At 48.8% G+C, this 23,271-nt stretch overlaps 1 protein-coding gene across 1 annotated transcript in view; it reads left to right on the forward strand.

Moving 5' to 3' along the window:
* Positions 1 to 9,269: 9,269 nt before the first annotated feature.
* LOC128726477 (cyclin-dependent kinase 14) overlaps positions 9,270 to 23,271 on the forward strand; it is an 84,608-nt gene continuing 70,606 nt past the window's right edge. Inside the window, exons 1-2 of the mRNA XM_053820290.1 lie at positions 9,270 to 9,396; positions 21,290 to 21,367. Coding sequence (XP_053676265.1) covers positions 9,366 to 9,396; positions 21,290 to 21,367 — 109 coding nt within the window. The 5' untranslated portion in view covers positions 9,270 to 9,365. The remainder of the gene's footprint in view (positions 9,397 to 21,289; positions 21,368 to 23,271) is intronic.

Below are 23,271 nucleotides of genomic sequence, written 5' to 3' on the forward strand. Positions count from 1 at the left end.
CGGCATTATGAATTGCAACACTGTAATGCATTAATTATCGGAATCATTCGCTCGTTTAATTATACGTACGTCCGCCGTCAAATCCTGCACATAATGTCACGCTATGCCTGCAAACATGCAACCATGGCCACAGGCAAAAGGACCACAATTGTCGACACGATCGTAACCGAACTGAAAGCGAAATAATTGTGCGCTTTGTGCAGCAACAAATCGTTCAACTTGTTCTAACCGTGTGGCGGTAGTGGCTTCGTGTGCTTCCGACAATGTTGCTTTTAGAATGTCGAGAAAGAATAGCATTTTTGTGGCACGCTCCTCGAGTATGTCCACCGGTCGGTCGAGGTGATCACGTGCCGCCGATGCAGCCAGCGCAGCATTTCACCCACGTTTCGTGTCACGTTTTTGGCACCAACCGATAGGGTTTACGTGTTTGGGTCCATCGTGAGCGGAACACGAAATCGATAAGGCTGTGGCGAAGGATGGCCCTGTTTCGTTAGCACACGATGCTAACATCTCTGTGGCCATTGGGAGGTTTTTTTTGGTGTGTACTCGTGTGTATGTGCTTGGGCGAAATCATAGAGCACGTTTCTTGGGCTATAATTGCTGCATTCTTTCAGCGGCTGTGCTTTTTCTCTCGCACCCTTGAATGCTTGATGAAGCGCAGCGACACTTTTTGTACAAATTAATATTCAAATCGTTTAATGGGCAAAAATTGGGTCCCCATTAATGGGTGGAAAAGGACGATAAAAAAGCAATTTTTGCTACTGCCTCTATCGCACGCACGCACACGCTAGTGTCGTTAAACCTGTTGAGGCGCGTTCTGTCCTAAAAATTCAATAAGCAATTAAATGCGATGGCCATTAGGGCATATCTTGGTTGGGCTGAAACTGCTGATCGTTGCCGCTGCCGCTGCTGTTGCTGCTGCTTCTTACTTTCCCAGCTTATTACGAGGTATCGCACTTTTGCGGAATGAAATTAGCGCCAACACTTCGAGCACTTGCTCGCGCTAAAGACCTGCTAGAAAAGGTACCAAAAGGGAATCCATTATGATGCCCCGTGCGCACTCGCCCTCTAATAGCTTAATTATTGGCGACATGCCGCTAATTGGATCCATTTACATCTTACTGTGCCAGAGCCCCCGGGGGGTGAGACACAAAGTGTCAACTTTTTGGCCCCACATCTGGCACAATGGCGAACGGGGGGGTACGCCATCCCCGGGCTGGGTTGTAACTATGTTTCATTGGCTCATTGGCATTTGGGAAGTAAAATAAATAGAGCCGAAATATCACCACCGTTTGGGCGCGGTGGGTTATTTTATGTGTCATTATTAGCTGATTGACGTTTTGTTCGCTTTCCAACGCAATTCAACCGTGTGAATAGCTTCAGCGATGAGTCGTTCGAGGGCATCCCTTTGAGCGAGGGTCACAATTTTTGGCAATGTTCTGTTCGTTTCCCGTGAATCATTTCGATTCTGAAAAGAGTGAGTGTGCTGCTGTGCAAACACGACATTGTTGATGGAACCAATCAGAACGAAACAAGATAAAGGGTTTATTGAAATTATACGCCTGTAGGAATATTTATTCACTATCGCTGATTTCAAATATAGCCTATTTATTATCTTTTCAATGCCGATATATGATGATTCAAGCTGATTTTTTTTTGTAAATAAAAAAATCGAATACCTCTGCTTGACAGTGAGCATTTTTCTCTGGCACTGTCAGCGTATCGACCACCGTCTGCGCGATCGGTACACGTCAGGGGAAAAGTATTTTCTTTGGCGCATCGCGCACGTCAACTGCACGTGCAAAGTGCCACCCGTCGGAAACCGTTTCATCGGCTGCCAAGGTGCGAGAGAAGATATTGAGTTTGTTTTCCCATTCCTTGGGCCATTTTTTTTGCTTGGAATAGAATTGTGTGGCGCGAGTGTCATCTCACCGCGACACAAACCAACCCTTGAAATGCAAAGCCACTGCTCTGTTGCGGTATTTGGTGAGCAACCGCGGGGGTCGTCTCCCAATGGGACGCGCGTAGTTGAGCGGATTGGAATGGAAAAAAGCGAAGACTATCCGCAACAGAAGCGGTGGATGGACCGGATGGTGAGTGGTTATGATATTTTACTTGGAGTATTCCCATTTGCCTACGCAAACCGACTGGCGACGGCAATCGACGTTTACGGAAGCGAGGGGCAATTACCATCTCACGCGCATCGCGCAGCGAATACCCGGGTCCCTGGAGCCATCCCAGGGCCTCGATATTTACGCAAATGGACTTCCAATCGAGCGGCGGTGCAGACATTTTTGTGACAAATATCGCGACCGGGATGGGTGGGAAGGAAACACACAGGGCGGCGCACAGGAAAGCCGACTGTTCTGCATCGACGGCGCGCAGGTTCAATCACATGCAGGAGGCTTCTCGCGCCTTCCTGACGCACGACGGGAAACTATTTGCATGCACGCGCGCACTCAGACGGAAATGGTAAATAGTATGTCGCATGCAAATGGTGGTGCGCCTTCCGTGTCTCTCGTGTGTGTATGTGCGGTTTTCCGGGGCGGTGTCACTCACCATACACACGCCCCGGATGGAATCGTCATCGGGAGGTTGCTGTTAGGTTTTTTTTTGCTCAAGCATTTCGCTTCAAATAAAACCACACTTCGTTAGGTAGCTGCGTTTCGGTCACAGCCGGCAGCCGGTGTTATGCTGTTCGAAGATGTGGAAAATTACTTACAGATTGATCGTGAACAAAACTGAGGGTTTTGGGTGAAAATCCGGCTCGAAACTATGAACCCTCGTTAGCGTTAAACAGACGATGCAGTCTTAAAGGCATTCACCCGTCGATGTTGGGTATTGATAAGTTCTTGACCACCCTTACAACGCAACCGAATGCCACACAATGTGCAGACGAGAAAGACATTGATTCAAACCCGCAGTCTTTTGCAGGTTGGGGGTTGTTTTCCTTTCCCGCACAACTGCGTCCAGTGTTTTCGCACGTAGAAGACGATCAAACGCGCTAACAAACGAAGGACCGACGATACGAAGGCTGCCAAAGATACGGTAATTTAATATGCAAACCTCACCAGCTCGGTTGCCAATGCGGCGGCTCCACCTGCTGGAATGTGTCGATTGGTGCAGCATTGATTGCTGCAGATTTCCCGACAAGAAAGAACGGCAAAGAAAGGACGGTTCCGATAATTTTGCTGCGCGCCTTCTGTTCGCGGCAGCATCCTTCACGTTCCGGCTGTGTTTCGATTGTGTGTGTGTTTTTTTTCGTATTTCTTTTAAAATGTAAGCTTATTTGTTCTATCCACCCGCCGGTCACCATCTGTTGCAGCTCGTGAACGGCAGATGCAATCTTTTTATTTACGCACATTTTTGTTTTCGATGCATAGCAATGAAGCTGTGTCCACATGCCAGTCTCGCGGGGAATTTCTATGAATTTTAAGCATCTTTGTTGTCTCTTTACTGATTTTTTTTTTGATATATTTTATTGCCTCCTGCATTTATGGGAGGATGTATGGATGCTGGTTGTTCCCTTTAAACGCGCAATATATCACCCGTTGCTGGTTTTTTGCGTGTTTAAACCACAAAACTCGCACTAATTGAACTGTTATGCATCGCGCTGTTTGCCCACAACCAATCGCCTTTTGAGTGCACATGTAGCACCAATTATTACGCGATCAATCTCACGCGCCCGCTCCTTTCGGCAAATGGGCGCTTAAAACGACCCACCATCATGTAGAACACAACGCAAACAAGTTAATCTAAGCCACGTGTGTGTGTCACGAACAACGTTAAAGCTTTCACACGCAGGATGAAAACCGAAGAAAAAAAGAGACAAGAATCCGCACCAGCGTATTATTCGTGTATTTGTTTGCTCCAGCACAAAACCCACCGACAGCAGCAGCATCGGATTCGGTTGCTTTATTGGAAGCACATTTTTCATTTTCAAAATAAAGCCTGAGCCCCCTTCGCGTTCGGGGGAGCCTGTGGTGTGGAAGAGGGGGTCTCTGTCGTTTTTGCTGTTACTTTGTTGCCCTCCGCTTGGTGGTTACAAAATGTCAGACAAGCGAGTGGTGGCGCAATTGTGGCCACCCACTCACAAGCATCGGTGTGGATAAAGAATGAAAGTGATTGTATCGGTGGGTATGACTGCGATGTGTTGTTTGTGGATTTTACTTTTTTTTCTTCTTGTTAGTAATCGTGCATATTCAACGCGTTGCATTTAACCAATGCTTGATGATGTTGTTTCCCGGAATCAGGCTGATTGGGGCATGCCCTGGCCAAACTGTTTGTTGTAACTATTTACCTAAAATATCTGTCGAATCATGCGCTCAAACGTCAGTGAGCGTTTTTGGGATAGGATTAAAGTTAATCAGGTCAAATTACTCACCATTTGCGGGGTGGCGATGATGGCGCCGAGACGAGCAATATCTTTCCGATCACCGATCAGGTGATGCGGCAGATTTCCAAGAGGAGCAAGAAGGCGAGCTTACAGATGAAAATGGCTACTCACGGTTCACGCTGTTTTCCGGGACAGCTTCCACGCCTCGGTCCACCATCGGATGCTGTGCCATTTGGCCCACCGACAGCGACGATGACAATGCAGAACGATTTAGTACCGCGACATACGTACGTACGTTTGCGTGTATTTCATCGCGGTACATTAAATCATGCATCGCGTGGCGTGGTTCATGTTGCTCACCGCACTCCGTGGTTTATGCACGCACTGGCCGCAGATAGGGCGCCCCCTTTCTGGCCCTTTGGCACCGTGCCGTAAACATAACATCCTGTACCCCGTGTGTTTTGCTGCAGTGTGGTGGCCAGTGACACACGGGGCTGCTTTGCATGTCGGGCGATATTTCGTGTGCCGGGCTGTACGCCCTTACCTCCCGTGTGGCACATATCCTGGTCCTAAGGAGGGACGTGTTCCGCGCACAAATCCAACAACGGTTCACTCTCGAGCGCTCCCACACGATGGTAGAGCAGTTCGATGAACGGCGACGATTGGGTCGTGTGATGGAGGTTTATTTTTAATTTGTGACTATTTTTAAAACATCGCCAAATTGGACGACGTGGAAAGTAATACGAGTCCCCCCAAGTGGCGGGTGGGTGTCGAGCCGCGGGAGGATGTCGAAGGGCAGGTGGTGACTGGGAAGTCGGCAAAACATGTGCAATGTTTGCGAAACAAAACAGGGCAACAAAACAAGCGTGCGCGAGCGCGGTGGCTTGAGCCGTTTAAACGGCTACCGAATTTGTGTCAGCTGTGATTATTATGTGTGCCGTTTGATTCGTCGTTTTGGCGGCGTCCAAGCAGCAGCGGATACACCCCGTAGAGTAGGTCGTGACTGTGGGGAAGTTTTTTTTGCTTTGCATTCCACCGTAAATCAACTACGTGATGGTCGTTTTTTTTTTGGCGGGCTTTAACGGACGTAATATAACGTTAAATATGAATGGATATTAGTTACTTTGCTTGCCCACCCCTTCTCTGTGTTTGTTGAATTCTTCAAGTTTTGTGATCCTTTTTAAGTCATTTGCACACTTTTTTTATGTATTCGAGTAAAAAAAATATTTTCTATCTTATAGCATATGATAAATGTTAAAATGTTTGGTATACCTCTAAAGTCGCTTTAGGAGTTTTCTATCTTATTCCTATAATTTACCTTATTTTGGCGATTTTACTCCCAATTTTGTCGTCCCTTTAGGTTTATATTTTTTTAATCATTAAACAAAACGTCCTATTAGGTCTTGCGGGAGAAAAAACGTCACCTCAAGTGTGTTCCATTATTCTGTGGCAGGTACGCCATCACCCTCCATAATTCATCGCCATTCCGTCCGTCCTAATTTATGCACATCGAAATCAGTTCTGATGTGAGGCTGCAGGTGCAGTAGAATAGGGGAAAATCCCTACACACGCGGTGCGCTCTCATCTCCCAGGGTGCACGTGTGTTGCTATTTACCTGCCCGCGCAATAGCTCCTTGGTTTGATCTGGCTCAACGATGAGGCCGTTTTATTTCACATCCTGTACACCCTGTTTGTGCGCGTGTATGTGTAGCGAATTGTCTAGTCCGCTGACGTAGGTGGTGTCTAGCTAGGACGAAAGGACTGAAACTCCGACAAGAACGTGCCGCGCGTAAAATTAAGCGCGAGTGAGGGAGCGCGAATCGCTCGCAATGAACGCGAGATCAACTGTTATTTTCCCGCAGCGCCCGCAGGATTCGCGCGTTCCAGCGTGTTGGCGAAGGTTCGTGGCTTCCTTATCCCCGGTCGGGTCCCTGGACAAGGTTCAATTTCGTAACAGTGTACGCCCTACACAGATTTTTCTCGTCCCCGTTCGTCCTTTCGTCCTTACACACTTCCGAGTGTTGCACCAACACACGAACACAAACAGGAGTACCGGCCCCTAGTTGCGTAAAAAGGACACTCGCGCGCCATCACGATGACGTTGGCCAGGGGTTTGCCATCTCCCGTACCAATGCCCACACTCACACACGTGAACGGTCGGGGTGCACCCCGCAAGGGGGTTGGAAAAAAGGTTCACGGCATCACCCTCGCCTGGGAATCTCGCCCGAGATGATTCATAATATGCCCTGTGCCCTACTTGAACTTCGTGCTGCTGCTGCTGCTGCTGCTGCTGTTGCAGGCGCGCACCAACACCCCAGACGAGAGTGTCCGCCTCCCATCCGTTGGGTGGTGGTGCTGCGTTCGCGTGTTGTGTTCGCTCTCTTTCCGGCTTCTTTGGGGCGCCCGTGAGAGCAGTTCGCACCCACTGTTATCTGCGTCGGTTTTACTCGCTCACTAGTCGCTCGCCTAGTAGCTGTTGTTAGTAACAACAATCGCGTGGGCGATACGGTGGGAGAGCGTGTACTCTCTGTGTGAGCGAGAGAGCGCGCGCGCGCGAGTGAGAGAGAGTAAAACTAAACCGAGGGGTACACCGATGCAACCTGAGCCCTTTGGCAAATGTTTACTCAAATAAGCGGGACCCGTGTAGGGTTTCGGTGGTGGAAATTAATGGCCAACAAATAGTACGAATTGTTGGGCAACGTTTATTGTAATTCCTTAAAATTTGATCAATCAATTGCCATCATAAAATTCGAGGCACCATTCCTAAATCGCATCCTCACGTTTGCTAGGCTTTTTCCACAGGACATCTTTCCACCCGAGAACAAATTCCAAAGGGGCTTTATTCGCTTCCTTCCATTCACTTCTCGCACGCGGAAAACGCACACTCTTACTTTCGATTCACCACCCCTTGCGGGCGTTTGAATTTTCTCGCCCGAATCGAGAGAGAGAGAGAGCGTGCGGCCAGCAGAGAGCCATTTGTGTTTGAGCACGTTGCGGACGTGTGTGTGTGTGTGTTGATGTGGTTTTGGTGGGCGCGCGCGTCGGCGGACAGGAGTCGTAGGCCTGCTGCTTGCCTGCTGCTGCATACCGAGAGCGAACGGCAACGACTCCCGGTCGTCGTCAGCAGCAGTCAGTTCAGTTTGGTCTTTCGACAACTTCGAGCGCGTCCCCGGAAAACCATCAGTTCGCCAAGGCGTCTTCGCAGCTACGGAACATCGCGCCTAGTGCTTCGCATTCACCACCCTGGCCAAGTGGTCTTCCTTCAGCGACGAAGCTTTCAATCCCGTGCGTATCCTTTCGTGCAAAACATCGCGTGTAAAACATCGCGCCCCCGTGCGTCAGGTGTATGTGTGTTTTGAGGTGTTTCGTTCGGTTTTGGCTGACAGCTACGTACTGAAGCGAACCAGGTGGCGTTTTCGTAACCACAGAAAACTCGCTCGCCTGGACACGCGTGAGATCATCATTACGGTTCGGCATCCGGCACAATAATGCGCCCAGTGCTCTTCTAGTGGGTTCTTTCCCCCAGCAAACTGTTGATCAACGCTTGATTGGGCAAGTGGGGAGACACATTTGCGGCCCTCAAACCGTCGCCGACGCGTCGCGCCTACGAGATCTTGGCTTTTGGATTCCACATTCATTGCGTTATACGCACAGCGACTCCTCGTGGACGACTTCTCGGCACGCAGCAAAGCAAAGTGGTGTGTGGCACACGGGATAGTTACGTCATTTTGGAGGTAACGCGCGCAACCCGGCACGCCACGCCGATCGAGCGAGGTTTTGCTGGAACCGAACCGACGGGGAGAAGGTGTGATTAATTAGAATCTGGTCCAGAAAGAGCAGGGCCCACCTACGCAATCCAAGTGCGGTGGCTCGTGGTGCTGGAGTTCGGAAATCGAATCCAAAACCTGGTTTTGCCGAGTAGCGCTCGCGGAGCCAGTAAGGCCGTTGGCGTCATTCCTGACCTAGACCGACTCGCCTGTGGCGAAAGTGCTGCAGCTACCAACAACTGTTTTTGGGTGTGCGGACGGCTTCGATTAGGCTCTCCCTGGTGGAAGGCTCTGGATTAGTGCTTTGTGCCACGGCTTCGGGCGGGATTAAACGAAATTAAGGTATTAATTATTAAACCCCTAGCGAGAGTGGGAGCGAGTTATACACAGCAAACAGTGAAAGCCTTTGTTTCGTCCTTTCCTCACGAAAAATTCCACACGAGAGAGAGAGAGAGAGCGAGTGAGGCAATTAAAAGGCTCCGTTCGACGAGGGCTTCAAGAGGCGTCAGGTTTCGATCGCGGGATTTGTGTCGTTTGAATTGTGCTCAAAAAAAAATCGGTCTGCATTTTCCCCCCAAAAAAAAACGTGCGTACGGTTACGTTGGTGTACGCGCACAAGGGTGCTTGTGTGAGTGTGTGTGTATGTGCGGGCATTCCCAAGCGACAAGTGCGTAAGGAGAAACCGTTCGTGTGCTGTGCGTCGTGTGTCAGAGCGTCCTGTCCTGTGTGCATCATAATCCTTGCGAGTGCCGAAAGCGGAAACCATTTCGTTCGTGATTTCATAATATTTCCCTCCACGGGAAAACCCCGGGACACCACCAACGGCCAACACAAGGGGAAGTGTGCAGGTTCGTTCTCCCGCACAGCTCTGTTGTGTGGTGGTTCGAGTTTTCAAAACCCACCCAACCCATTCACAACCCCCTTGCGAGCGAGCGGTTTTCGATTGAGGGAAATTGGTTTTCCCCTCGGCATCCGTCGGGGGCCGATTGAGAGCAAAACAAAAAAGGGGTCGCGTACTGCGAGACCATTATCACGACTGACGCAGGCAAGAGATTGTGTGCGGTGGAAGAAGAGCGTGCAGCCAGACGGCAAACGAAAGACGGCAGAGCAGAGCAGAGCGGTAGTAGTAGTAGTGTGTGTAATCGGTCCAACGGGAAAGTGGCAGGAGGGTGGCCGATCGACCCCCCTCGCTTTACCATACCAAATACACCCACCCCATTTGTCGGATCCGTCCAGAATAATCCGCCAGAATTGAGCCGCCTATGTACATCAAGAAGGACCCGCGAAAGGAAGGTATGCACGCCGGGGGGATGATGCTGTTGGAGCGGAAGGGGGTTTCAATTCCTTTTTTTTTGTTTGACGTTTTTTTCCTCCTTTTGTTGCGTTGCTAAACACTGGATGCAGTTCCATTCTCTCTGGAATGGCCTCGGTTACGCGCCACCGCTCGGTTCATTTGGAAAACGCTGGAAAACGCGTGTCGAATGTCCGCCATACCGATGGAGATGCCTAGTCGTCCCTTTAGATGCCTACCCCTTTTTTTCCCGATGATGGCCATCTCGAATGCAGATACAGATTAGAATTCCTGTAATCGACCGGGCGAGGAAGCCTTGGCTAAAAAAGAGGGTGGATTTGTTTACAATTTGTTCGCTGAAGGGGGATCCTTTCGTCTCGCATTTTTCCACCCGGATGTGCGTTTCTCGATTTGAATATTCACATTCCGGCTGGAAAACCAAGCTACGGAGTGGGAGAGGGAACACGAACTGCCCCTGTTTACTCTTGCGGCGGGGGTGTGTGTGCGGGTTCCAAATGAAAACCCGGTGGTTCCAGTTAGATCCAGGGCGCTATCTCGCACCAGACGATTTTTCTTCCCGTAATTGAACCACCGGGAGCCAGCGCCTCATCGGCTTGGCGCGTGAAACAGATGTCTGCAATGGGTGGTTGTACGTTGGGAGGTTGTTTTTTTTCACTTTCTCTTGTTTATGTTCTAAACATGTACATCAGCATTATTGCTTTCGGTGGTGAGGTTCGGTTAGATTTTATTTACCCAACCACCTAGACAGTCATTTGCGTACGGTTGGGTAGGGGTCGTGTACACGATTAGCAATATGGGATGAGAAAAATTGCTGGCTTTCTTCTTTAATTATTTATTCACTACACGCCTTAAAGGTGCTGTATTAAAATATTTAGGCTTCGAGCCAACCATGCATTAATGAGAAACAGGCCTAATGACGGTATCATATTTAACGTTAAAGTTTTATTTTGAAGTATGCCCAATTTGTCCCACAAGACAAAGGCTCGGCTCAGTCCGGTTGTAGACCTTTTCGTGATCGTTATCTTCGCCAAAAATGTGACCACTGAACTTTCCGTTGGGACTTCCCGGTGAACTAAACGCAGCCGTCGTCGTCGTCGTCGTCGTCGTCGTCATGTCTCAACGCGTGAAGGTCGAACGGCGTATAATTCACATACGGTGCCACCAATTCCGTGGTCTTCGCACACGTCTTCCGGGTTCACCACACCACCGGCAGGCGTGCAATCGTTTCGGTCCGATCTGCTCAACCTGTCTGCGAGCACCACACCGCCATTGCACATTCCACACTTCTTCCTACTCGGGCGAAGGAAGAAACCAGCCTCCCTTGGTGGGGGGGCGACCATCGATTAAACCAGATAATTTCCTCCATTGTTGCAAACCCAAGAGCCAAGCTCTCTCGGTGCTGCTGCAACCCGACCAAGAACAGGGTCCGATTTCACGCGTTGCGCCCATTCGTTCCGGTTCTCCGAATGTAAGAAGGGACAATTCGCTAGTGTTGGAAGGCGACGGCGTTTCGGGTTTTGTGTTCCACTGTGAGGCGGTTGTTGGCCGGTAAATGAGCCTGCTGCAATGCCGTTACGTTGGTGCGCCCAGCCGCGAGAGAATGCCGATGGAAAGATGCAGCACCGGTTTTTTTTTATTGTCTGAGCCAAGTTCTGCACGAGAATTGCAGCCACCCAAAGCGAAATGCGTGCAGAAGAAGTGCAGCGACGGCTCGGTTCGGGTATTTAGTTTGTGGGTTGGTTTTTCTTTTTTTCCTTCGCTCTCCCTGTTGTGCACTTTTGGGGTGGAGATTCAACACCGAGAGGGTAGGTTTGAGCGTTGCAGTAGCCCTGGAGCGGGTCGTTGAACATTGAACTCAACCTTGCTCACCTTAGCCGGGTCCGGGCGCCGAGGCCATCCAACAAAACGCCCGTTCGCTCTGTTGCTGGGCCTCGACCCAAGGTTTCGTGTCCATGAAGAACCAACACCGCTTCGTTCTTTGGCCCTCCCCAGACCTTTGGGGGTGTGTTCCTTCCCCACGACGGGCGACCGGCCAGGTGGCGAAAGCTCATCAGCATAATAAAAATCGTGCGGTGGCGCGTACGTGCGATGGGTTTGGTTGGCTGCTGTGTATGTGCGTTTATACGACGTCCGTTCCGCGACCCAATGTCGTCACGGCAGACTGCCGGCTGGATGTTTAGCTGGGTCTTGGGCTGGGAGAGGTTGGGATCCCGCGCCCGGTCGTTCGTGCAATGGGTGTGAAATGTGAAAGAATGGACCGGATGGAGCGGTCGAGAGCAGGGATACCGTGTGAAAAGTGACAGTTAAAGTAGCATTCTTTTTATGCGCAGCTGCATTTGTATCATTTATGCGGCGTTGATCGTCTCGGGATTGGGAGGGCTCTCATTTTTGTTTTACCTTTTTTGTCATGTGATTCCGTTCCGCTGGGAAGGAGTGCTTTTTTTTGTCTTGCTTCTCGTTTTTGGTTCGAAAAAAAAAATGTAGGCAAACCGGCTGCAATGGCTGTATCTCCGTCGAGTCGTATAATTTTATTACTCCCGTCGGCGGCAGAGCAGCAGTCGACAGTGTGCTACCTTTCGGGTTACGTTGTTTCGAACTTTACGACCCTACAGGAGAAGGTTCTATGACCTGGGTCCGTGATCTTCTGGTCACCGATTGCCGGCACCACCGCGTGTTAGCATTCGATTCTGAGAGTTCCATAAAAGATGGCATAAGAAGACGAGCTTCGTCGGTAAGCCTTCCCGTTGGGGTTCAGCCAATATTACCGCGCGGTACAGCTTTATGTGGCTTCATTTCCGTTGCTCCTTTGTGCTTTCCGGTGGGCTTTTTGAGACGCGCGTGGATATGTTTTTGCCACGGAAAGTTGAGTCATGACGCTTTGGGGCGCATGTTTTCTTCCTTCACAAGAATTCGCACGTCCATCCGGTAGAAACCTAATGTAAATTTTATATATACATATTTTTGCCACAGTTCCATTTGGTGCATTTTCCGGTCGCACAAGAGCGACCGCGACCGAGAGCGACCTGGCGGCGATCGCGTTGGACATTTATTGCTGCCGGGTGATCGTAAATCATTCAAACGGACGCACGAAGCGGAATCGTGAAATAATTATTAAACTGAATGCACATTTAGTGAGCTGAAGCCACAGTCCGCTCGCTCACCGGTTCGTTCCCAGCCTTGTTACGCCTTTTTTCGTCGTCGGTGATAAAAGCAAACCGCGCATCCGGACGCATGAAACCACCCGCTAAAGTTCATCTCCATTAACGATCGGGTGGCTTTTGTCGCTCCCCGGGGAGCGAGCATTAAGCATGATAATGGTACACAAAATGAATTTTTTGGCTCACTCGGAGCGGTTGAAAATTCCGACAAAAAGTACCCTCTACCGGTGGGAACAAATGCATCATAACGCTGCATCCAGCTGGGAAACGTTCTCGACATCGACACCCCAAGCTTTCGATGTGCTATTGGGGGTGGGATCGTGGGTGTCTGTCTCAGTTCCCTTGTGAAATTAAGCGGAGGGAAAAAAAATTATCGCGGAATATCACGCCACTTTTTTGTTCACCGTTTCGAGTAGCCAACTTCTAGCGCCAATGATGATCACACCAGCGGTCGGTTTTTGCCCAGCCAGATGAGAAATGGACCGCAAAATGTGCGAAATAAAGTTTCCATCCGACGACAGCAGTTGCGAATGGGAGCGCACGAGAACGGGCCCAATTCATTTTCATATGATTAATGAATGGTGAAGGCAACTCCTAGTACATATTGGCTGCTCTGTTTCTTTTTTGTTCGCGCTTGCGATGCATTCATTGATGAGGCAGAGTGTTTCCTTTTTTTTCGCTGCCTCCAGTTCATATGTATCTACGTCCTCATACTGACTCATTCGGCTTTGTGCTAATTGAACGTCTAATTAAAGCTAATCATTTTCGTCAGACCGCGAGCGTGCGGTGTGCTGCATCCCATTTGCCATGGGCCTTTCGGTCGTGGGACGGTAGTGTACATTTAGCACGTTCAGAATACGAGATAATTAAGCGCAAACGGCGTTAATGAGGGTACACAGAAACATGCATCCAGTGCCGGAAGGGTTGCGTCAAATGGAATATGCGCTTTTTTCCTCCTGCTTTGAAAATGGTCCCCTTTTTTAGTTGGTCATCAGCCTGCCAATCTACTCGTAGTTGGGTAGATGAGTTGCATTACAGAAATATGACCGCGAGAGAAACCATGCCTAAAGCTAGCAAATTTTGGTAGCGTAAAATGAAAGTGCATTCGGCTTCCGTAATGGAACAACCAACATCTATCCGTCGGTGGGCTAACTGAAACCCCCCCAAAAAAGATCCACTTTCCCGAGGTCTGGTTAACATCTGGCTGAGGGGGGCGATACACTGCGCACTCAGAAGAAAGCCATCAATTTAATGGCTACGTAGTCCGATATTAGACCGAGCAAGAAAATTGGGGCATCGTTCGTGTAAAACTCAGTGCCGGCTTCCGTGCGAACGCCATTTTGTTATCTACCATCTTGCGAAAGGCTCACCGTCTGCTTCGAAGCTCTCTCGAAGCGCACCACCAGCCGGTTGATTAACTTGCCGTTCATTTCGTGACTATTCGCGAACTGATCATATTCTCGGTTTAATCTTCCCTCTCGGTTCGGTGTTTTCTTTTTCTGGCAGTCGTTTGCATTCACCATCAGCAGCAGCACCAGCACCAGCAGTAGCTTTCCGTACGGTTGTGCGGCGAAATTGTGGAAGTGGCTGCGCTCTGCTCCGACAAGTAGCTCCCCAAACGACCATATCATCGGGTTGGGTTCTGATGCGATAAAACTCCACCGACCGACCGCGAACTCATCGGAAACTACGCGAATCGCGAATCATGATCAATTACCGAGCTACTGCGGCGGTGACCCTCCCGACCGTGTAACTGTTGTTTGCCTGTGCAACAGCATCTGGTGGTGGTGTGTTCAGTTTTCGGGGTTGAAAAGAGGAGTGCTGCCTTCTATCTGTGAGCACGTTTGGCGTGAGCAAATTTCGGTCTGACGTAACCGAACTCGGTGGGTCATCATCCACATCATCATCATCATCATTTGTTCGTGGCTCGTTTCGTCCTCGCGGCTTCGTCAGTTTCTTTTGCTCTCTTTCTCCTTTTTTTTCGATTCGCAATTTCGTCCAGTAATGGCTCATAATCATCATTAGGCCGCGACCGAGGTGCATCTCGTAGTCTTTTCGCGGCCATCCATTTGTGCACCGTTTGTCCCACTGTGAAGCCCTACTTGGTTGGTGCCGAAATTCGAAAATGGAAATGGAAACCCTACGCCACGCTGTAACAGTTCCCTTTTACCATTACCCCGCCGAGGTTCGAACCAAAACAGAATGGAAGGTACATTGGAAAGCAATTGCATAAGCAAATCGTGTACGCGACCGAACAAGTGGCGCAATTTTTTTGTGTGTTTTGTCTTTGTGTTCGAGACAGTCGCACTCCCTCAAACCCGTGGTGGTAATCCGCGAGTCATTGTACAACAGCTTTATTGGCTAGCGATACTATTATAACAGATCATAAATAATGCTTACTGCTAATGTTGCTGAAGGTCGTCACTAGCGCGGTTCCATCCCCTCGGGCATCGGTATCAGCTGGAACATCTGCTCCGGGTTCTCGGGCGTCTGGATGACACCGACGTGTTGCGTTTCCTGGGCGGCACAAACATCATCGTGGCTGCGTTTCATCAGCCGTACGATCGTTTCCTTCGGTTCACACACGTAGATCTTCTTCTCGACCAGAACGTACCCACCACATCCACAGGCACTGGGTTGAACTTCCGTCGCGTACCGATTGTACACGTTGCGCTTCTGGTGCTGTGGGATGGTGTTCTCGAGATCCGATGGTTGGGGTAAATCCTCCGGTCGTGGTGCCGGTTCCAGTTCCACCTCCATGAGGGAGGTTTTCCCGGGAGTGGCGCCACCTTGGTCAGCCATCTGGGGAACGGCTTTCGTGGCGAACGTCCCACCAACACCTTCGGAACCGATGGATGCTTTCGATGGAGCCAATCCACTGGCCACAGCTGTGGCTTTCTGTGAAGGAGCTTTCTTAGGTGGTTTTACCGGCAATTGCTGCTGCTGCTGTTGCTGCTGCTGCTGAAGTGGTAGAGGAACTGGAAGAGGCTGAGGCACTGAAGCCGTCTGCACCTGTTGCGCTTTGGCCAATGGAGTCGCGTCTGGTTGCGGAGGTGTCGTCAAGTACGCCACCTGCGGGTGTACCGTTTGTCCAGAGCGTTTTACGATCGTCACCTCCTCGGAGCTGTCAAAGTCCTGCAAACCGAACGCGTACGGTGGTGCCGGTGGAAGATCCCGTTGAATGAAGACAGGATTCGTTGGACTCGCCTCCGTCTGGCCAGTTCCGACCGTGATTCCAACGAGTACCACAAGCACCATCCAGGACCTGCATGGCCATCTCGGGTTTCCTTTCCCCGTGCGGTTCATCGTTCGGTTCCAGGAAAGGTCGTCGCACGGTCACAGTTATTCTTGCAGCACTCGCACCGTGGCAATGTCGACGCAACTGCTCCGGGACCTACTTTAAATATGGAACTGTGGCAGCACGGTTTTCCCATCGACCGATAAAAACCGTTCGTCTAATCTAATGCCCTTTTGCTCCATCGTTGTTTCGGCGGGTTCGCGCCGATTTGCGAGGATCGTTTTGCAACCCCTGAGTGGCTGCACTTATCAGCCGGTCTTGCGGACCGCACCAAACCATGCACCCAGCGCTCATGGCGTGCGTGGTAAACGTGTCTTTTGTGCGCGTACAGTTCGGCTGGTGAAAGAGGTGGGTTGTTTTGTTTTTTCGACCCATCGGGTGGCCGGCGAATCGGTGGTTCGTTCGGTTGGTTGCGTAACTGGCCGGCTTCGGTGGTTTCGGAGCTGTGGCCGGTGCAATCTGTTCAACGGTCGCTGGATCGGTGCGTGCGGCACAATCACAATCGCGTGTTTTAGGGTAGGTGTCATGGAACGCGCGCGAGCCGAGGTGCCGTGGTGGTGCGTTTATCTTCTTTTTTTTGCTGATGTGTTTCTTTTTGTTTAAAAAAATGGTGACCCCACTTTCCATCGCCTCAAAAGTGCACTCTGCCGCGCATTGAAAGTGTTTAGTGGACGTGAGAAGGTCGCCATATGAGATTGCGTAACGTTGCCGGATAAGGTCGCCCTTTTTTCCACCACGATTAGGAGAGGTTTGATGGTTTAATAGGGCACAAGCTTTTAGGGATTCGGAGCTCCATTAGGTCAACGGGATTTTCGGTGGTGATGATAATGCTGGGAATGATGTACAAGGTTTTAGGCGGGCTTAACGGTTTGTTAGTGATTGGTCTTGTTGAGGAGTGTTTGTGAGGAAAATTAGAAAGCTTGGAATAGCCGTTTCGGTGCTTTTCACCTCCAAAAGGTTGATGATAAAATTTGTTTGAAAATATGTAACGATTTTCAACCAAAAACACGAGTGTGTTTTGTTTGCTGCAACGGTCATGTCATGGTTTATTTTTACTTATGAATATCTTTCACCGATAACCAGCTGGAGCAACAACTGTTTATTTCGCATGTTGCCCAACGTACGATTAGTAATGGGTACATTTATCAGCTACCTTTGACTACTTCTACTCGATGAGCTCGATGCGGTCAACAAGAGTTGAAAGCCCTTTGGATTCATTTCCTGAACCACTTAACTGATTCCTCGCCGAACGGCAATGAATCATAACCCCGTTCAATGCTTATCTGTCACCGTTCACCATAGCCGGTGTGTTGGGTGTGATAATAGACGCGCGGAAAAACGGTCACCATAACGCTTATACGTCTGTCAAACCGCTATTTGAATGGACGTAAAAGTTTACAGCGATTTTCACTTAACTGCAGTCATGTAACAAACACACGACGTTCGAACTACCAGCGGTACTGTGCTAAGCCATCAATTACGGCGATCGTAGAAGGAAGTGTATGCTTTTTTTTTGCTTTGCACACAGGGACGCAATTGGCTAGTTTCATTTGCAAAAAAAAACGTGGTCAATAATCACGTTTTTTGTGAGCAGCAACCCGTCGTCCATAGCGTCTTCGCGCATTTCCTCAAGCTTTGTAATGGAGGGTTTGCGTCACCTTGCTATTTGCATATGAGGCTTATCGATGAATCAGCTCGTCTACGAAGCAAGACCATAATGTCGTCCTCTACAGCTGAAACCTCCGGGACCGTAATAGACACTGGATAACAACGGTCCAGCGACCGCTTCATTGTTCTATCGGAACGTAGTACCATTGCTCTCGCTGACAGACGAGCCCAGCAGCGTGACCCGTGATGTCTGTGTGCAGCAAAATATTCACAATTGTCGGGACGATAAAAATCTTCCCATCTAGCGTGCAGATCGGCAGTCCTTGGCGAAGGTTCGTTTAATTCATTTGTCGCCGTCTCGTGCTCCATCCACGCTAAACGATGCGCCATATTTAATTAAAGCCAGTTACCCACAATCGCTGACGTTCCTGCTATTGCCGTTGCCGTAATATCTGTCGCGAGAGGAGAGCACGTCTTCTTCCCTAGCTCGTCAGTCCCGGTACCTTGCGGCCCGACGGATGCCAGCAGGTCCTGTGCGGTTCCGTACGGTCACATTGTCTGCTTGTCAACAAGTAATCGTGCGCAAATCGTCTTCCGCAACGACGCAAGGGCGGGCTTTACTTGCTATCTGCGAAAAAGCACAAACGATCGTGCGGAAGGTGAATGTGATAAGGGAAGCTTACCAGCGCGCGCGCGCGCCATGATTGCGTGCTTCAGGCATCCTGACTGCGTGACATGCTGCTGGTGGCCTGCCTGTGAGGGCTGGTGCCGAGAACAAGCTACTTATTATCACTTCGCTTGTCCACCACCAACGGTGGCATCGAAGGAGCGAAGAAACTGTAACAAGTCTATCTGCACTCCGTCCCATCGTCGATCAAACAGGAAGACGCGCTTCTAGCAGCTCGTTGATGGCTTGTTGAAGTGAGGTTTTGACCTAGGTTATGCTTGAAGCGAGTTCAAGAACGTGTCCTCTCCTCGGGTGCGCCGGTGCTCAGTGACTCGAGTTTATTGAAGTTTTTGTAAACCTTCGAGCGTTCTTCCCCTTCCTCCCGGAGCGGTGATAGTCTGCGAGCTTCAATTAGACCGATAACGCCTTCGAGAACGGAGACGTTCACTTCGAATCGAACTCGCAAACCAACCGACACTGATGATGGTGATGATGCGCGCTTCATAGCATCCCCAGCAGCAGCGTTTCCGCAACTGAAACGTGCGTTTTTTTTTCTCTCGCGTTCGTCACGATTGCGTGAAATCGTTTTAGTTTTTCCCTATCTCTCTTTCTCTCTCCCCCCTCCAAGGGTTTCTTGGGAGTGGTGTGCGTGTGCATTTTCCAATTAAACAGCTCCACCGGGTGTGCTACCGAGAGTCATTGCACGGGCCAATTTTCTCCTGCTGTGCGGATCAAGGGCTTTCTGTTTTCCTTCGCCTTCGCCGGTGCATTCGAACGCCAGTTGCCGCCGGTTGTATTTTGATACTGCCTGTTTGTGTCCGTGTGCGTTCGCGGAAAGACGAGAGCAGTTCGTGCAAGTCCAACCGCTATTGCGCTCGGTGCAATATGATAGCCCCGTTTTCTATTTATGTTTGTGACCCGATCGCTCTTTGATTCTCTCCTTACCGTCTCCTTCATCTCGACCGCCGCAGGGATGCTTGATGATGTTCCATGTTGTTGATGCGATGCTGTGATCGTCGTCGGCAATGTGTCCATTTGGGTATGTGTTTAGGTTTCCGGACTATAAACATGATCGGCGATGGATCGTGCTCGGATCTGACCGGCGGGTGAACGTATAAACAGTAGCATTTCCGCGTTCTCAGAAGTGCCCAGGCCAGGGCGATGGCTCTTTGTTTGTGTCACGTTAATGTATAAATTCGTACCGTTTCTCGGAATTCGCCGACCATTTATAATATATTAATTAATGCTTTGGCGGTTCTTGTATCATGTTTATATTCCGATCGTTGTGCATATATTCGTATTGTCGTTTTTAATATGCCATTTTCCTTTTTTCCTATATGGGACTGAATATTAAAACCGTGAGGCAAATGTTTTGCTCACCATATCAAAGTTTATGTTATCATGCTGCTATGCACAGAGGTACTTCAACTCAACTGCTATGCGTTGCCATGTTGCCAGCAGCGTGAATCCACAATGGTTCAACAGACTTGCAAACTAACCTTTAGCACGTTAGAGTGGATCCACTCACGGGACGGAAACGTTGAATCGGAAACCGTCCGCGGTGCGATGGGGCGTCGGACGGAAACGGCCCCCGCGGGAGAGGTCACACACTGTTTGGAATTTGAAATTGAAACTCGACAATTGCTTCCTTTTTTGCGGCAATCGTTTTAATTCAACGCGTCACGCTGATGACAATTACGTGGATCGCGCGCGCTCACGCCTGTTTCGTTCGCGGGGCCGTGATTGCAGTTTGCACATTCAATGCCTCTGCTTTAGAGTGGGGTAAGGTGCAACACCATTGACGAGTGCGTGTAAGGTGCGATCGAGTTCCGTTGAACTTCGCCTGGCTGAATGAAGCTTCTCGTGTGGCGCACGACCGCCCGCCCGCCCGCCATTTCCGTTGCAGTGTCTCCTCCGGATTTAGGCTGGCCTAAAGGTTGCATTGCGCCCTCGCCAGTAGAGTGTGAGTTTGTTTCGCCGCGTTCAAGTTCACGACGCGTTTCGCAATAATTAGCAGTGGATGGAAAACAAACAGCGTAGCGTACACATGGCCGACCGAGGAGGTGTATATGTGGTCCATTTCAATTCACTCAGTGCCACAGTGGGGAGTGATTCAGATGGTGAGACGGTGTTGCGAGCTTTTTTTGTCCATCAAAGGTGACTCAATTGAGGTGGTTGAATGGTTGGTAATGAAACGCTGTTCTCCGACACGACGACTGATGAACAGCCGCACCGCAGCCTTTAGAAGAGTTTGGTCTGTTTGAAAATTAGTGCACGATGGCGCCCCAGCAGCGGGTGCAAACAGTGTGTTATTTTCTCCTCGTCATTCGAGCTCTAGTGCAGCAATAGTTCCCTTTAATTTTTCCGCTCCAGGCACACGATTAATTATGATTGGAAGAGAAGAGGCGCCTGATTTAGAGGGAAGAAAGAAAGCTTGAGTTTCAATTAGCATTAATATCTGTATTGCTACCCATTTTGTAGCCCGCTTTATGTTTTGAATTGCTTGTGAACTTTTGTATCCGCCGAGATTCCAAATTGGGCGCCCCCGATCAAACAACCCTCCATTCAGACCGAACGCCGTTTGATTCGTGGTTTTTTTTTATGAACGCCCCCCATTCAAGTCATCACTTTTTCATGTTTCAAGCGGCTTGTATTTCGTTCATTATGTTATTTTCTTCATGTTTCAACAAATAAGCTTATCTCACCCGGTTGTTGCATTGGCTGGTGGAAAATGAGAGACGATTACTAATTGCGCAACACTTGGCTGGTTTTGCAACGGGTGTTGTTCATTTGCCGCTTTTTTTCGTTTCATTTTCCGGTGCACCGTTACCCGCTGCACGGTGGAACACTTTTCTCAGCGGCGCATACGAGGAGTTGGAAATTTAAAATGATTGAATTTTATTTTGTTCAATAAATAGCATAATCCAATCAATGAGTAGGGTGCTGCTTCCGTTTGGTTTCCTAAAGCAATCGTTTTGATGTAATTTATGCGCAATGTTGGTTTATCATAAGTGGTGGTTTTTGTTTAAAATTATACTCCGTGCATCAGTGCTAATGATGAAGGGGTTTCGCTTTGTACAATGATGATATTTTAGAGGCAACAATGAGCTTACTCTTTCTTAATTTCTTAATTTTCCTTCCAGGGGTAACCATGCGCGAGAAAAAAGGAGGTGCTCTGCAGAAGATAAAAAAGCGATTATCGCACAGCTTCGGCCGATTATGTAAGTAGACAAATTGTAGCACAATTAATCCATTTATTTCTTACACTTTGCAGCTGTACGAAAAATTGTGTAGGTCTTTTAATGCCATTGATTAATTGCTTAATGTTCTGCGATTGAATTTAAAACATGATTGAATGTTCGAAGCGCAGTACTGGGAAGTTTAAATTAGGTTCGAAATTTTGCCAATCATTCCATTTCGTTCCTACTATTTTATAATTAGTTAACGATACTGTACCCATGTGTACTTACAGTTTGCTGACGTCCTCGTTAGTCTGGTACTGATTTTTCGAGATTTTCTCAAACCCCATCGAAAAGTGGGTCATCAAAGTCGAACGAAAGTGCGATCGGAAATCGGTGTTGGTATTAAATGCCACATGCACAGAAACCCATGTATTCCTTACGTACACATCCGATCGATTTTTATGCCCCCAAAATGTACTGCGGGTGTTTGTAGGGTGTAAATTTTCCACCGAGAACACATCACCACCATCATCATCATCATTTAGCCCTGGGGGAGAGCTTCAGCTTATCGTCGTAAATTCCTTCACATGATGAACCAACTCAGAGTACGATAGGGTGAAGTACTGAAGCACTACACATTCGCTCGATTTAGTTTTTCTCGAAAGTTTTCCCTGTTGCTCCCCATTTTCGCCTGCATTCTTTTGGTGGAGAGTGTGAAATTTGACCCTTGGTATGGAATGATGGGCGAAACCTAACCGAAACTTTCCCTCACACAGCTAAACTGGAGCGAAAGGGACGAGCGATCACGCTGAAATCCTAAACCCTTGCGGTAAAATTGAATCAATAAAAGTGGTTGGTGCTGGTAAAATACTGCTTCAGATGCTATCAATAGATTGTGGGTTTTCTCCGCGCACATATAAAGGTGTAATTCAATCTACAATAGCCAAAGTATTCATATCATTGAAACGTACCATTCGCTAAACCGCATAATTGGCGCAAAAATTTACCAAATTTGTACTTATGGGTTGATTGGCCCGGGTGGTCAGTTCCAGCTCGAGCTCCTACTCCTCAACCCGATACGAAGGGACCGCGCCTGGCCGATCGTGTTTACAGTTTTCGTATGCAATTTTCGTAAGTGCTGCGCATGATGGAACCGGCGATTTAGTAGTGGTGAAAAATGGAGATATTTTTATCTCCAAATGTATTCAGCCAGCACTGCGATGCCATTTGTTACGCTAGTTTATTTTCCTTTCCGCTCCCCGTGGGGAGTTTACTTTGACCGGTTTATTTTTGGCTTTTTATGAGCTTGTACATCGGTTTGATTGAACATTTTCCAGTTTTGGGTATTGCATAGCATTTTTTCATTAGTTGAGCGTACCTTAAAGTATTGAGCATTTGCGAAACACATTTCTATAAGTTAATTTGCGTTTTTTTTGTGTGTCTTCCGCAATATTACATCCCCACTTGTCTGTGCTCATATTAGCACAATGCGCGCTATTACGTCGATTTAAAACGAATGTAATCGCATTTATACTCATGCACTTGGATAAATCAATTAAAACGCTCCAATCCAATTCGCGCAGCTAACGAATTCTGCGTGAACCAGACAGTATAAGTACAATTACGCGGTGCAGTGATTTTTCCGGTGTGTTTGTGTTCCAACCCCTTGCTGTACTTCGTTTCGTTCTCTTGATCATGATGGTGAGGATCATGTTGCATGGTGAATAAAAAAATGGCTGCACATCTCCACTTCCAATTATGTTCGTTTGTATGTTTTTGCTGCCGTATATATATTTTTTTCTGCTTTTTGCAGTTAAGTCCATTGGCACTTGCACGCTATTAAACGTGCATTGCAACGTGAAAGTGGCTCAGAATACGTTTACTTTTTTCATGAGAGTTAAGCGTCGTACACCGGTTGGTAAATTGGACGCGATTTCTCTGCA

This window comes from Anopheles nili, chromosome 3 (genome assembly GCF_943737925.1).
Source record: "Anopheles nili chromosome 3, idAnoNiliSN_F5_01, whole genome shotgun sequence".
Classification (NCBI taxonomy): Eukaryota; Metazoa; Arthropoda; class Insecta; order Diptera; family Culicidae; genus Anopheles; species Anopheles nili.